The sequence below is a fragment of the Crocuta crocuta genome, unplaced genomic scaffold (genome assembly GCF_008692635.1).
Source record: "Crocuta crocuta isolate KB4526 unplaced genomic scaffold, BGI_CrCroc_1.0 scaffold217, whole genome shotgun sequence".
Classification (NCBI taxonomy): Eukaryota; Metazoa; Chordata; class Mammalia; order Carnivora; family Hyaenidae; genus Crocuta; species Crocuta crocuta.
Genome location: NW_027532208.1, coordinates 3,055,179 through 3,067,678, shown reverse-complemented (window position 1 = coordinate 3,067,678; position 12,500 = coordinate 3,055,179). Strand labels below are relative to the sequence as shown.

Here is a 12,500-nt window from a genome sequence, read left to right as displayed (position 1 = left end):
CTTCACAATTATATTTTATAATTTCCGAAAAACTATTCTCCAATCATTCCCCTTTACAAATACATGTAGTACTTGCTTCATGGGTTTAACAGAAGTTCCCATCATTCTTCATTGGCCGAAATCTGTCAATAAATGTCCTCAGCTTCGTAAACCTTTCACTTAATCTTACATGACCACAGCAGAAACTAGGGGCATGTGTGATGTGGCTGCCATTCTTAAATGGAAGCATTCATGCTTCCAATCACAGCTGCCGCACTTACATTTTTAGGAGAGCTCCTTGTTAGACCCTTTGCCAGGGCCTTTACTCCAGGGCTTAAGCAACCTACAGCATTCTGCTATCTTAGGCTTTCCTTCAATTCTCTCATGGTTTCACTGATTTTTGATTTTATAACTTACATGTATTTCCACATATGCTTTTAAAAATTCAGATCTAGGGGTGCTGGGTGGCTCAGTCAGTTAAGCGTACGACTTTGGCTCAGGTCATGATCTCAAAGTTCAAGCCTTGCACTGGGCTGTGTGCTGAGAGCTCAGAGTCTAGAGCCTGGAGCCTGCTTCGGATTCTGTGTCTCCCTCCCTCTCTCTGCGCCCCTCCCCCCCAACTCATGTCTTTCTCTCTCTGAAATAAACATTAAAAAAAATTTTTTTTAAATTCAGATCTAAAATCAAGACACTGTTTTACTGATGTTGATTGGTACAATGTTACTTCTTATGTTATACTGATACATTGATACTCTATTCCTTTACTTAGCAGCAAACTGGAAAAAGAACATGACTGCTATGAGTGAACCACACACGGGCAAGTATTCATGTTCCAAGAGCCAACTCTGGGCATGACCATGAACACCTTGTCCACAGACACATTCAAAAGTGGTAAATAAAACAATATATAACTCAAATTTAATTAAGATATAGCCCTAGAAGTTAATGAATGTTTAGCAACAATATAGAAAGATGTACTAAAGAAGAACAAAGAGTCCAAAGAGTCTTACTTCTTAATCACAAAACGAATCCTTTCCTTTGCAAGTAATATCCTCTCAAGACGAGGAATTCCGTAAGTAGATGGTCTCCTAAAAGGAATTCCTTCTGGAAGTCCTTCTACATAAAGATCTTCAACGTGTGACTGGAAAAGAGGGTATGGGATCGTCACAGGACCTTTGGCTTTTATAGCTTGAGCTTTAAGGATAAAAAGAGAAAGGAAAAATCATTAAATGACCAGGGTTAACCACAATTTGTACAACAGAATAATTGGATATGTACTGCTCTGTAAGTTTTATAACTTTATCATTACTTCTGCTTATTGTAACTGAATCATCGCAAGAAAAATAGTACAAAAGAACTAAAAGAAAAGGAACACCAAACATGTCCATACACTAACCCAATCTGGAATCAAACAGTGGCTTATTCTGAGGTAATGCACATGCAGACAGATGTTCTATTGAAATCTGAACCACATATAATCTAGAAAAACACACCAGTTAATATCAGCTAGCACATACAGTAATATTTTTCAACGGTAAACATTAGTGTAAGAAAAGATCTTTTTAATTTTTTTTATAGTTTTTTTTATTTCTGAGACAGAGAGACAGAGCATGAGTGGGGGAGGGGCAGAGAGAGAGAGGGAGACACAGAATCCAAAACAGGCTCCAGGCTCTGAGCTGTCAGCGCAGAGCCTGATGCAGGGCTCGAACCCAGGAACCGTGAGATCTGACCTGAGCTGCAGTCAGACGCTTAACCAACCAAGCCACCCAAGTGCCCCAAGAAAAGATCTCTTAATGAAATAACCTAAGACTTTTTTAATTGGAAAACTTCTGCTATGATTTATTTATCCAAAGGTAAAATAATACAGCAGCTACAGAAGGTCAAAGACACATGGGGAGTCTTAAGAATCAAATAGAAGGAGGGGCGCCTGGGTGGCTTAGTCGGTTAAGCGTCCGACTTTCACTTAGGTCATGATCTCACGGTTCGTGGGTTCGAGCCCCATGTCGGGCTCTGTGCTGACTGCCAGCTCAGAGCCTGGAGCCTATTTCGGAGTCTGTGTCTCCCTCTCTCTCTGACCCTCCCCTGCTCACACTCTCTCTCTCTTTCTCTCTCTGTCTCTCTCCTAGAAATAAAAAAAACAAAACAAAACAAAAACAATCAAATAGAAGGAAAAAGACCTTGATAATTTCATCAACCAAACTACAAAGGGTCAGGTTTTCTAAACAGGGTACATGTAAATGTCACTGGGCACGACATGCTGTGTTTCCAGTTGTGACGTGGAACTGAGATTAAGACCATGCTTTCCTCTCATCCAACTCCTCATTTTGAAAATTTTTAAGTAAGCTTTATGCCCAAAGTGGGGCTCAAACTCACAATCCCAAGGTTAAGAGTGGCATGCTCCACTGACTGAGCCAGACAGGCACCCCCTCAACTCCCCATTTTGAAATGTAGACTTCTTAGAGCTAAAAGTACATGATGTTTGGGACATCACAGGTTTAAAATAGGCTTGCACCAAAAAGAGACGGGACAAGAGAGAGTGGACGAGAAGGAAAATACTGTGATGCTGAAGGCTGTTAAATCTAGGTGGTGGATACTTAGAGGGTCTTTACATCATTTTCTTTTCTTTTTGTTTGGAAAATTTCAGAATAAAAAGATTTTAAAAAGCATACGTTGAGCTCACCCACAATACAGGAACATTGAAGATAGTACTAAAAATGCCACAGTTGAACCTTTTGATACTGATACTGAGTGACACAAATGCTAAATGCTCTATGGCTGCGGAGCAGGCCCGGATCACTCCTCGAAAAGGCTTCTACTTCCCTGCGTGGACACAGTGGAGTGACAGAAAAAGCCTTCTAGCGAATGTGCCGCAACAACAGCAGAGCCGCCACGGACGGACGTGGCCAGAAACGCCCCAAGCCCCCGAAGGAAAAGGATGTGTGTGGACTCCCCTTCCTCCTGCCGCCTCCTGCAGGAATCCCCCTCAGCAGAACACCTGTTCTTTTTTCCCCGTAACTGATATAAAGGTCTGTTTACTGAACATTAATCCTCGTACTCTACACAGTGCACGTTGATAGGGAGTCACAGGTAACAGCCTTTGTTGACACCATGCGTCTGAAAATCCTATTCCCACAGAACACTGAAAATATCTTTCATTAAGGCAATTACCATAAAATGGTTTCAAATTGTAACATGTGAATACTGTTCTTCTAATCTTGTAATGGTTGGGAAGCATCATTTTCTCATATGCAAAATAATGAAATAAATCACCATCACGACAAAACCAAAAACATAATTTTTGCTTCTCTTTGTGAGATTTATAAAACTGTTATGATAGTAAATTATTTTTACCGAAACAGGACTGCACCCCGTCTCTAAGAACAGATCTACGAACAGCAAGCACCTTCTGTGTACTTACACACCGCCTGTCACAGCAAGCATGTTACACACACCATGCTATCTACCTCATCGCATCTTCACAACACATCTATGGCTCTCCTGACCCTTTCACAAGACAGGACAGCACGGCTCAGGGAGGACGAAGGGAATAGCTAAGCGTTCTGTCCCCAGGGCCTGTCCTTACCAGCATGGGACAGTGCTTAATGCAGAGCAAGTTATGGGAGTCTCTGCTTTGAAGTGGGCCAACGAAAACCATGGGCAAAAGGCTACAGCTTCTGGAGGGGAGAACTACCAGGAGAACCTGGAGGAAATAAGCGAATGCGTTAAGGAAAAGTTACTGAATTTGTTACTGAATTTCGCCTCATTCTAAATCTTCACTGATGGGTCGGCTGTCATCCATGAGGAGGATATAGGAGCTATCGTTTCAAGTTTATTAAAGTCAATAATGTCAGTGTAGTTTATCATTTAAGACATTCACCCAAAGAAATTAAGTGATACCAGAGAGCACCCTAAAAATAGTTTTCAAGTTAAAATTCAATATATTGGCCCATTTTCTAGACTGTCAGTGGACTGCAAAGTAAAGAATCCTCCAAATAAAAACAGTAAAACAGCTGATACTTTTTAATGGTGGTTGCTATTTTTAGTTGAACATTTAATATATACCAGCCAGTGATAACACTGGTTGATCACTATCTAAAGGCAGATGTAGGATAGTGTAATAAAATAAAAGGAGAATGTGAGGCCCAACGTAAACAATTATGTAACAATAGTAAAGCAAATAAGGACATCTAGTTGAATACAGGACTTAACATAGTGGATAACGAAAGACTGACTTAAGAATTTTATCTTCAGTTAGATGTCCAAGATGCAACAAATAATGAACTCCTAACTGAGCGCAAGGATTAAAGGAAATGCGAAATTGGTAAGCACAGAAAGAAACTTTCCCTAAGCCTCCTAGAGATCTAGGAAACAAGGTCTATAACGTTTGGACGGAGCCTATCCATGACCTTGTGAGGGACAGACACACAAGTAAGGCACACTTTATTGGGAGAAGCAGACTCTTTCATACACGGACTGGTTGAAAAGTAACACCATTGTTAAAACACTTTTCGACAAGCTAGTACAAGAATTTTTGAGTTCAGACTTACCATATTTTCTTTCAAACAACTCTTCCACTTGTTTACGGAGATCGGTAATTCGAGCATTCCACTTCTCTGAAAAATTGGGAGTTACAGTTACATCTCAATGACAAATCCCTCCCTGTTGGGGGCACTGTTGTGTTGAGGTGACCCAACACCTGATGACTTATTTTCTGCATAATACAGCTACTTAATTTTCTTCTGATTTCCCGCCCCCATGGTTATTTATTTATTTTGAGAGAGAGAGAGAGAGAGAGAGAGAGACAGAGTGTGAGCAGGGGAGGGGTAGGAAGAGAGGGAGACACAGAATCTGAAGCAGGCTCCAGGCTCTGAGCTGTCAGCACAGAGACCGACACGGGGCTCGAACCCACAAACCGTGAGATTGTGACCTGAGCCAAAGCCAGACACGTAACCGACTGAGCCACCAGCCACCCCCTAATTAATTTTTTTATTAAGTAATCTCTAGGGCCAATGTGGGACTCAAACTCACGACCCTGAGATCCAGCATCACACACTGCACCAACTAAGCCGGCCAGGTCCTCTCATCCTTATTTCTAATAATCCAACTCCATCTATATAATTTTACCTTCTTAAGAACTTTTCCTCTTTATTGTGGTTCTTAGAATTGGTCCAATAAGAGATTATAAGAGATGTTTTACAGTTTATTTTTAAAACATCTCATACTGAATACCTCTTTTTAGCCTGATAACTTCTGAAAGGCAGAACAGAAAAGACTAGTCCAATTAAACACTGTATAAGGTGTAGGCAAAAAAAGAGGGAGGGCTCCAAGGTCATTCAGGAAACCTTCCAAAACCTGTCTAAGAAGTGTGGAAGGAAGTATTTACGTATAGTTGCAACTGCAACTACAGTGCTATGTAAACTTCCTACTATCTATGTAAATTCAATTTATATCCAGTACTTAGGACTATGACAAATTAAAATACTACAATGCTATTTTAAAAATGTGTAAGTTAAATATTTTAACTATTCCAAATATAGATCACAAATATAATTTGTCCCACTACGATTTCTTTTTTTTTTTTAATTTTTTAAAAAATAGTTTATTGTCAAGTTGGTTTCCATATAACACCCAGTGCTCATCCCCATAAGTGCCCTCCTCCATGCCCATCAGACCCCTTCCCCTCCCCGCCATACCCATCAGTCGTCAGGCTGTTCTCAGTGTTTTCTGTTTTTTGTTTTTTTTGTGATTTTTGAGAGAGAGAGAGAGGGAGAGGGAGGGAGGGAGGGAGAGAGAGAGAGAGAGAGAATGAATCTGAAACAGGCTCCAGGCTCTGAGCTGGCTGTCGGCACAGAGCCCAATACAGGGCTCGAAACAAACGAACCGTGAGATCATGACCTGAGCCAAAGTTGGACACTTAACCGACTGAGCCACCCAGGCGCCCCTGTCCCACGATGATATCATTTAGTCCCTTCAAAAAGCTACATTACCCACTGGGGCTTGGCTAGATCAACTGCTGGTAGGTACACAGAATAAGAAAAATCAAGGCATAAACTATATCTTAATAAGAAAGGTTTTAAAGCTAAGAAGAATGACTCAATTACAAAGTCATGAAAACACTGATCTGAAGTCTATTAAGTGTACTTAGTATCAGAAGACGCAATGTCTCCTACTCTGGTCAACCCCAACCACACGTCAGCAATGTCTGTAAGCTTGCTTCAAGCGGTGGTGGTTTTCCTCACGTCACTCTAAGGCAGTAATACATTTTAAGCACCCCTCCTCCTCCCCCAAAAGAATGGCTGTAACTTTTATCAGGAACAGAAAGGGTTCAGAGGAACAGAGAGCAAAGTCCCATATCTGATCCAGAACGTACCGAAGTTGAACTCCCTCACTTTCCGCTTCCCCGCATTGGCTGGCTCGGTGACCGGCGGCTGGGGCGGCTCACTGCTCTTTGGTCTCTTGGTAGGTGGAGAGTAATCATCATCTTGAAAAAGAAAACTGTCATCACTGGAGGAACAGTCTAAGTGAGTTATGGCCACCGTCTGTTCATTTCTCAACATTCAAAAGATGGGGAGGGAGGGGGCTTCACACGTGCTCGCAGCAGCCAGCGGGAGGGTCCCTCTTGGCCTATTCCTTCCCAGGCACACCTGCAGGTTCCCTACTCTCGTGCGATGTGCTCAGGTGAACATGCCTCACTTTCCTTGGCCTTACTTCATTTCCTTTCGTTTGTTTACTTCAAATCACATCCTCCTTAAATCTCCCTTCTCCCCTAACTCCTCTTGGTTCCTAGGATTACAGTTTCTTTTAAGCCTTTGAAGAAAAAGATTTTAATAGACATAGATACCTATGGTTATACAAAATACATAAGAAAAGGGGGAGGAAATATAGCTTGAAAAGAAAAACACTTCTGCTTACACAAAATCCAGGCATGCATAAACAGGGAGGGTGGATAACTGCACATCAAACACTTTGAACAAACACAAGACTTACAGAATTAATGAAACAGGGCTACGTCATCTGTGAGACAGATAATACTAAGTCAAGACAAAACCTTGTGGACATGAGCAATTAAGATATTTCAGTATGGAATGCAGACTACGTAAGATGTTTGTAGACATCTGCAGTGTGAGTTCATGCCAACCTCTTCATGGACACGTCTCCAGCTCAACTCTGCTAGGACTTCAGCTAATACGAGAGTTAAGGACATCTGAATAAAATAAGAGCTGTCAATGTCATCTTTGTTCCAGCCCCTGAAAATGTCCCGTGGCACAGTACTAAGAGTTCTGCTCAAAACTCAATCATAAATTACTAAAAATCTCTAAGAAATCGTATACTTGACACTAAATATGGGATAGAGAAGAAACAGCCACCATCACCAAAAGATGTCATTCATGTACTACAGGTCCCCTTTTAGGTCATTTTCACTTTCATCTAATAGCTCAAGAAACCGGCTCAGCGAATGTTAAGTGATTTAAACACATCACACCACTCTCGATAATGTAGCAGACATCAGATTCCAATTGGAACTCCTACCACCAAGTCTGGCCAAATACACACCGCTGTCTGGGATGGCCATACATAACGTTTATGTACTTCGTATGTACATACAATGAACAAAGGAAAATTTGACTGAAGCCTAAAATACTTTTATCTCAGTCCTATTATGGTGTCAGAGAAGACAATCAGACGCTGTCTCCCTTGGTTCATGGACTTTGGGTTCTTCTTCTAATGCCAACAAATACTCCAGTAACCTGAAATCATTGATTGATTATTCTAACCAATAGGAGAAAAAGTCACCAATGTCACCACTACCAGATTAAGTCACATCAGGACCCATTTATGAGCTGGAAAAGACCAAACATGTGTCTAGGGGATACTACTTGAGGGAAATGTTATCATATGAACGATTTACAACACTATAATTTCCATGTGCTGACTGCCACTGTAGAAATCCCTGTTCAAATCCAGAACAAAAGGACACCTACCATAAAAGATTTTAAAGTTACAAACGACTAGTAAAATAAAACATGCCCATGTCATCTGAGTTTACCTAATTTATTACAAGGATTAGCGGTCAAATGGCTATAAAAATGGGTCAAGAGATTATAAAAGACTATCAAATAATTAAATTCAACCTAAAAAGACACATTTGGGAAAACAACAGGAGATATCATTAAGATGTCTGTCCTTCAATTCTGAAAACAGACTGAAAGAAACCACCCCATCTTTTGCAATTCCCAGATTTCTGGAAACCTAAGTGTATTCTGATGCAAGTTGGCATAAGGTAAAATGAAAGACACTTGGCTTACCTATAAAGTGTCAAACCATTTTATCTTAATTTTAAGTAATCTCTATGCCCATGCTGGGGCTCATGACCCCTCAGATCAGGAGTGGCAGGCTCTAAGGACTGAGCCACCCAGGCGCCCCATGTCAAAGCATTTTAAATGCTTGATATGTTAACATGTCTTTAAAAACATTAAGCAATGGCATTAAAAACAAAAGGACTGTCCCTGTAGGCTAATGTAACCTAACTACTTCCATAGTCCTCATTTAAGCTGATTGTTAACTGAATTACATAAAATGAAAACTGAAAGAGTATAAAAAAAAAACCAAAAAACAAAAAAACCAAGAGAGCTGGAGGGTGGTAATGAAAGATCCCAGCAATCTGTTTTATTAATGTCGACTATAAACTCTTTGAAACTGAGACCAAGGGGAAGGGAAAGGGCATGAGAGCTTTGTCAAAACTTCTTTAATCAGTCTACCTTATTTTAGACCATAAAAGATTTCATAGGATAAACATATTTTATAAAAGCAACCTCATTAACCATCAAGAGAAAAAAAAAGAACAAAGACAAGTCAAAGGGAGTATTTTCAAACCAGACAACCGATGGAACAGATTGTCACATATTAAAAACTGGTAGCTCATTTCTCTCCAGCGACAAATAATGAAGTTAAATCTATACATGTGAACAAATGCAGAGAGGTGGATTTAATTACTTGTGATAATAAAATATCTTACCACACATTCTAGTAAGAGTAACCCATTTCATAATCACTCTCGGGCTGTTTTGTATTACGTGACATGTGGAACGAAATCAAAAGATCAGCTACAAACTTGACCATTGTATCATCCATTGTCTTCCCTGCTCTTTGCTACAAACCCCCCCCCCCGTAATTTCTTTTGCAAAAAGTATGAGAAAATGTTATTCTTGACCTCAAAATCCTTTCCACAAAGGATCAAAATTACCTACTTCTCTGCAGGAAAAATACCAAATAGAGTTCTAAATGTTTGCCTTTCTTCTAACCAGGCCCGGCAGAGAGAACACTGTTGTCCTAATTATCATGGTATTTCCACATTATAAGCAACCACTTTCATATTAAAAGACACGTACGTTCAGGGAGCTTCAAATTCAAGCCCAAACTGAAAATGTTTACTTTATCAATACTAAAAGCTTGTAAGATAAATTCTGAAATATTTTAATGTGAAAAAAGTTGCTCTGCGTGAGTACTGAAGCATTCTGCTGCCAGTACTAACACAGGCACCCACCACACTTTGGAAAAGAGCAGCGACTGTCCTGGACTCAGAATTTTTATTTAGAAAAGCCCTTCTCCTTTCTGCAGCATATTTACAAATATACCTATCGATAATACAGACTTCTGAGCTGAAATGTATTATGGCATTCTTAAAGCTGAACACTTTAATAAAACATGAAATAAATTTCCCAGTACTCTTATTTGTAACATAATCAAATCCTGATGCTTTCATCATACGATGTGACACCTATGTTTTAAAAATTGAAATGAACTAGGCACTGTGTCCCTTTTGAAATTACACAGAGCCATTAAGAATTACCTTACAGATTTCAGATTAATGGATGGCAGTTTTCGCCCATAGACCCAGGTCACAACTCCTCTCACATCTAATTTTTACATAAACAACTGGAATTTCATTAAGTGACTGAAAACACAAAAATTTTAAGTACTAACCTACTCAATCATCCAGACTTGCCACATGCCAGTAACATCTGTAAGCTCAGTGCTTTTAAGTAAACCCTGATGCCAGAGGAAGACTATGGGCTCTACTCTCAGGACCCGCCTGGAATTCACCTGCACTGCCAGCGCCCTGTTCTCCCCGCCTGCTCCCCCACCCACCGCCGACTTGCCCGGCAGCCTGCTAGGCCAGTTTTCTGGCTCCTACTCTGTCTACTCTCAGTCTCTCACAAAGCAGCCTTGTCCCTTCAAAGTGAAGGACAGAACCTTTTGCTCACAACCCTTCGAGTGCACCTGTCTACCTCGAGCACTACGCAGTCCTCAGCACCTAGCGGGCCCCGGCGCAGACAAGCCTCTCTCGGTAGGCGCAAATGATGAAATGAATTCCTGAGTAGTGAAGTCCTTAATTACAAGCGGCAGCCAAATATTTACACAAAGGTCCTATACATGAATATCACAAAAAAGGATACCAAAAAGGACAAAAATTTCAGCTGCTGAAGCTCTAAAGCTGTTCAATTATACTCCGTGCGGGACTACATGCCCATGTTGAAATATTTATGGGGATATTTCCATGTATATGAGAAATAAAATTTAATATTTCAAAGACAGTTTTACTTAAGACAATGAAGGATCAATTTCTAAATGAATATCTACAATCACTTTAACGGAAAAATGTGGGTGAGGAAATGAGCGGGAGGTCAGGCCGCGGCAGAATGAACAAGTAGGAACGGCTCAGGTTTGGGCACCAATACCCTCTGACAAGTGTGTGACGAGGAAACCTCTCTTTTGAGACAAAAGGACTTTCCTTTACTAACATGCTAAACCCAACAATTCCGAAGTAAGATTTTCTCTACACTCAGCAAAGACCTGTTGGCAGTCTGGCTGCACCCCAAAACGTGGGCCTGATGTTGACTAAATTAAGGCAAGCTTGGTCAGATGGTTCTGAACGCGATCTTCCAGACAGAAGTCACACGAGCTGGGATGTGACTTCTGGGCCAAACGGAGCGGCACAAACGGGAGTGCACGAGTCGGAGCACAGCACCAGGGACGGAAGGACTGCGGTCCCAGGTCGGCATCCGTGGTAGTGCCAAAAGAGACTTTTCGCATCTCCACATAATTTCAAATACAGAGATCAACCATAAAGTGTTGTGGAAAATCTAACAAACTTCCTCGATGGCACGTTCTTTTTATTTTTTTCTAGAAACTATTTGGGAAGCTCAGAAAGACACAAAGGGAGAAAATAAAAGTTATCCCCAGGCAAGGATTACCTTCATTTATTTGCTCTTCAGTACAGCATTTTCCTAAACAAAACACCATTCTCTAGCCACACTTTCCCTTTTCAACTTGCTTTGTTCGTGAGAAAGGCAGGGATTTGTCAACCTCACAACTGACTACAGTAGTGGTCTTTTTCTCGGGCCACTTCCTTCAAAGCAAACCAAACAAAAAACCAACCCCACTATTTCAACGCCTGCATATTCTTCTATTATGAGTATACACTACATTTTATCTCATAAATAATAATATCAAACTAGTTTCCACCAGTTTGCAATCGTCTTTCCAGAAAAAATATACAATATACTTCTCAAACAGATGTGCATGCCAGTTATCATTTGACCTTCCTTGTTAATATCATACTTAGAGTTTACCTTCCTCAGTGTATGGATGAGAAGTGAATTATCGACTTAATTAAGGTTGATCCATATCATGTGAGTGAAAGAATATGCCCTGGGAAAGGACAGCCTGAAAAGCGATTACTTTGCACAGACCTGTCATCTCACTGGCTTTCTGAACATAATAACACAACTACTACCTGTTGATAAATCAGGATGATAAATCAAACTTCTGGCCTAGGTCTTAGTTTCAAAGAAACAGGATTTATCTCTCCCTCCAAAGAGTTAGAATTGAAAAGACTGACACGCTTTAGGCTCATGAGCCATTTATTCCATGATTATCTTTAAAGGTCTTTTGCTATAAAAGCAAGTACTTATTTTCTAAACAATTTTAACACAGTCTGTATGTGCTTTAAGTGTTCATAAATCTAACAGGTTACTGGTCCTATTTAAAAGTTTTATTCTAATAATTTTAATAAATATCATCTATTTTTCTTATTCCTACAGAAAGGACAACGTTCATTGTGTGTATTTATATGTTAAGATTTTCATCTCTGATAATTAATGAACCTTCTAACTAAAAAGCGATTAAAGTCAATTATTTAATGCTGACTACAAAGAATTCAAAACTGCTTTTATGTTAGTAAAATTATATTAATAAAAGAAATATGTATACAAAATGAGATTAACAAATGAAGTATGAAATAAATTCTCATGAGAATCAATTTATATCTTAGAAGCAATGAAGACAGACATTTTGAGTAGTATGAAATAGCCAAACATGATAACCAAATGGCAACAGGAGACAGGTTATTAGAAGACAAAGAGAGTGAGACAAAGACAGAAATCAAGCTAAGAAAGGTTAGGCAGCAGTTGAAAAAAAAAACAAAACCTCCAAAACTGAAATATCAATATTTGGGGGGG

The 12,500-nt window shown here is 40.0% G+C and overlaps 1 protein-coding gene across 5 annotated transcripts in view; it reads right to left on the bottom strand.

Annotated features, from left to right (window-relative positions):
* The window catches only part of GTF2I (general transcription factor IIi), a 113,831-nt gene that overhangs the window by 31,379 nt on the left and 69,952 nt on the right, over positions 1-12,500 (bottom strand). For all 5 annotated transcript variants that reach the window (XM_077777962.1, XM_077777957.1, XM_077777958.1 and 2 more), the window contains 3 exons: positions 6,350-6,460; positions 4,527-4,592; positions 990-1,173 (listed from right to left, as the gene is read on the bottom strand). In XM_077777962.1, the coding sequence (XP_077634088.1) occupies positions 990-1,173; positions 4,527-4,592; positions 6,350-6,460 (361 nt within the window). The remainder of the gene's footprint in view (positions 1-989; positions 1,174-4,526; positions 4,593-6,349; positions 6,461-12,500) is intronic.